Raw genomic sequence first — 3,383 nt, 5'->3', positions numbered from 1 at the left:
CCAGTCTTAACTTTTATAAAGAATATCTCTTTGGGTTTGAGACTTTAGTCTTTGCAACTTTAGGATCTTATCTATTCACGAACAGCTTGTAACACTCCAAAGATAAAGGAAAATTTGAAATCGCATCATATGACCCTTTTAAGACTGGTTTTGTGCTCCAGGGTCACAAATGGATTGGATCTTTGGACCTAATAGAGGTGCTCGCCCTTATCTGTGCTTTTTAAACTGGCTGGATGTAAAACTAAATGCTGATGAATGTAACTTTTCCGCTTACGGAGTTAGAAGTCCTTCTTTTAGCAATGCTGCATAAGTTTAAGTCCTGCCACGTTATTCCTATAAAAGTAAGTCTAGCATCAGTATTTATCATTTAAATTATTTAAATGCAAGGCTGTACTTTTTACATCGTATTTATTTGAATTCTATATTTTATACTTTTCATTAATTTTTTTACGTCTTTTTTTTTTTTTACATTTACATAATGTTTCACTTACAGTGCACAGCATAAATGAGTACACCCTCTCTGAATAAATATAAAAGATGTATTTTCTTAATGATCACTAATATAATTAATATAATTAATGGAAAGATGGCAAAATTGAAACATATTAAACACATACTTTATAAAAACAACAAAATATATGCCAGTATAAAAGCTTTACTACCACTGAATGCCACTGTGGGAACCAAGCACACTGTACTCCTCCTCAAGCAATACTAGAACATGTTGGATGCTGTTGGATCCGAAATGATTGACTTGGTCTCTTTGAGACCAGAGTATGGATTCCCAGAAGTCTCTATTTTGCAAATATGGGCTCTGGAAAAAGCTAAATGAGTGTATTTTGCTTTGGCTACAGTAGGTAATTCTAGTGGTGACAACAACCATGCATGTCACTTCTGCAGGCTGCATCATACTCTGTGAGATAAACTAGCAAAAATTCACTCATTACTAAATGAAAACTTAAAGTGAAGACCTGATTATTTCAGGAGCCTTATCACAAGTCCATTGTTTTTGAATTTTGGTGCTACTTCTGCTATATTTTCACACTTAAAACAATAATTTGGTATTCCTCTTGAAACATTGTCCTCTTTTATGCTAAGAAATAAGTCACCTGGCAGTTCTCTCCCGAGTGGTTCCACTGCTGCCAGCATTAAGTCTGAGTATGATTCAGTGGGCTATATAACACTTTTAATTGTCAGGAAATTACTTGTCTTTAAAAGTTTTGGTTCAATATACTTACATGTTGATCAAAAATAGCCTTAAACCTATACACTCTTTTTTTTTTTTCTTTAGTAACTTTCAGGAGGGGGTACTCATTTTTGCAACACAAAATTTTATCACTTTGATAAGAAAATCTTATTTTGCTGAATAATTTTGGCATTCTTCTTTGGTAATTGATCAAGCAGGCTTGTTGGAACATTATATCTCCAAAGAACCCTAACATGTCTTCTAAGTAAATAGTAATTGCTGAATTTGTTAAGTTTTAGAGGGGGGGGTGTACTCATTTATGCTGTGCACTGTATGTCAATCAATATTTCTTGAACCAGAATAGTCAGTGGATTTTACATGATCAATTTCCACCCTATTTGTTACTTTACCATTGAGTTTATGCAGATGACCTCTGTTATGATTGGCTAAATCATTGCCTATGGGTTGCATTTTTACTGTAAGTGCATGGACCCTTTTTCAAAACTGTGATTGATTACACATTTCCAGAGTTAATAGCATGGTAAATCGAGTTAAGTTTTTGTTTTGAATTTTCTTTTTTAAATTTACCTGTATTTATAACACTATACTTTGTGTTTAACTACCTTGCCATTAAATTACAGAAAACTGTTTACTAGCAATCTCTCTTTTCCTCTTTTGAAAGCCCGTCATGGATTTTTTTTTTCTTTTACTACTTGGGCATATGGAAACCAAAAGTATATTTGCTGTAGTTTCAATCAACACTATAGAAGTTTACCCAACTGTGACGACTTCCGCTTCTGAAAAGCCTGTACATGTGAAAAGTGTTCAGTATCCTGTTGTAGTGTTTTGGAATGATAATATCCCTCCAGCTTCCTCACTGTTTTAAAACTGTGCAGGCCAAGTGTTTGAATACTGCAGTATGTAACTGGAAAGGTGAGAAACATCCTGTTTTCCATAAATGGCAATCAAATGTAACCGTTTCTATGCACAGGTTTGGGAGCCGCAGCGGAGCAGTTGAACCAGACCGAGCTGGCAGTGCTGCTGAACCTGCTGCAGGGCCAAACAGACAATCTAAGCATCCCGCAGATGGCGGAGTATCTCCGCAGCTCGTCCTCTGAAGCCTCCACGTCAGTGCTCTCCAGAACGCCCGCCGCCCCCTCCACCCCTGAACCGGACGCCGCGCAGCAGCTCGAACTGCTTAGTCAGCTCTCCACCTTAATCCAGTCCTCTAACGTCCCGCAACCGGCAGAGATCCCGCAGGAAGACCAGGCCGGTCTGCTCACGCTCCTGTTGGAGCAGCTGATAAAGGGCCCAGCACCGGGGGCGGAGCGGGCAGACGAGAGCAACGGAGTCCGGCCGGACGAGGGCGCTGCGCGAGGCGGCTCCGCTTCCGTCATGGGCGGCGATCGCGAGGGCAAGTGTTAGTTAAGTCTATGGGGGGCGGGGCCTGAGTTGTCGAATGCTGTGATTGGCCGCAGCTAAACAGGTTACACTGCAGGCTCGAAATGTGAGACCCACCCGCTTTTCTTGCAGAGATGTCACTCTTTTTTTGTTGTTGTTGTTGTTTTCTTCCTAAAATCTTACAGAGGGGGGGATCGTTTAATTGGTTGAAAGACTCCAGGCTAACGAATAGAGAAATAAATTGTCATATTCATTTGAAAATCCAGATGTTTATTTTCTGCTTTTCGTGAACTTCCATTGAGTTTTACAGTCTTGCAGTATTTAGTTTTTATTTTCATAGGAACAAAATCCACAGAGCCCCGTCTGCTTGCACACTGCGTCGGTGCCCAGCGGACATTTGTGTGCAGAGATCTGCTCACGGACAGGACGTGGGAGCTCTTCATCTATTGGCACACACTGCACGTCCTTGAGAGATGGTTACAGTGTTTGCGTTAAATTGTCACTTTTAAATCCAGATTAAACAGTCCTAATAAAGAGCCATTTTGGACACATCTTTATTTATGTGTCTCCCTTCTAGTACACTCAGAAAACAACACTTGACTGGAGTACGCTAGGTACCGTTTCCAACCGCTGTCTTGCTCGCATAGTTCTTTCTTACTGAATTGGTTTAGCATAGTTGGGTGAATCTTAAAATCCTGTCAAGAATATCCTGTCAAGATCATAATTGACAATGAACATTTTTATTTTGCTTTTGTAGTAGTACCGTTAGTACTACCTTTAGTAGATTTTTTTTTTT

General features: G+C 39.4%; 1 protein-coding gene across 5 annotated transcripts in view; it reads left to right on the top strand.

Moving 5' to 3' along the window:
* Positions 1–3,383, top strand: part of cdk12 (cyclin dependent kinase 12) — a 26,467-nt gene that overhangs the window by 18,331 nt on the left and 4,753 nt on the right. For 4 of the 5 annotated variants that reach the window (XM_016455888.1, XM_016455886.1, XM_016455887.1 and 1 more), the window contains one exon: positions 2,178–2,600. In XM_016455888.1, coding sequence (XP_016311374.1) covers positions 2,178–2,600 — 423 coding nt within the window. Of the gene's footprint in view, positions 1–2,177; positions 3,202–3,383 lie in introns of all 5 variants that reach the window. The other variant, XR_001631519.1, reaches the window with a different exon arrangement.

This window comes from Sinocyclocheilus anshuiensis, unplaced genomic scaffold (genome assembly GCF_001515605.1).
Source record: "Sinocyclocheilus anshuiensis isolate Anshui unplaced genomic scaffold, SAMN03320099.WGS_v1.1 scaffold379, whole genome shotgun sequence".
In the NCBI taxonomy this organism is placed as follows: domain Eukaryota; kingdom Metazoa; phylum Chordata; class Actinopteri; order Cypriniformes; family Cyprinidae; genus Sinocyclocheilus; species Sinocyclocheilus anshuiensis.
This window is presented reverse-complemented; position numbering and strand designations above follow the sequence as displayed.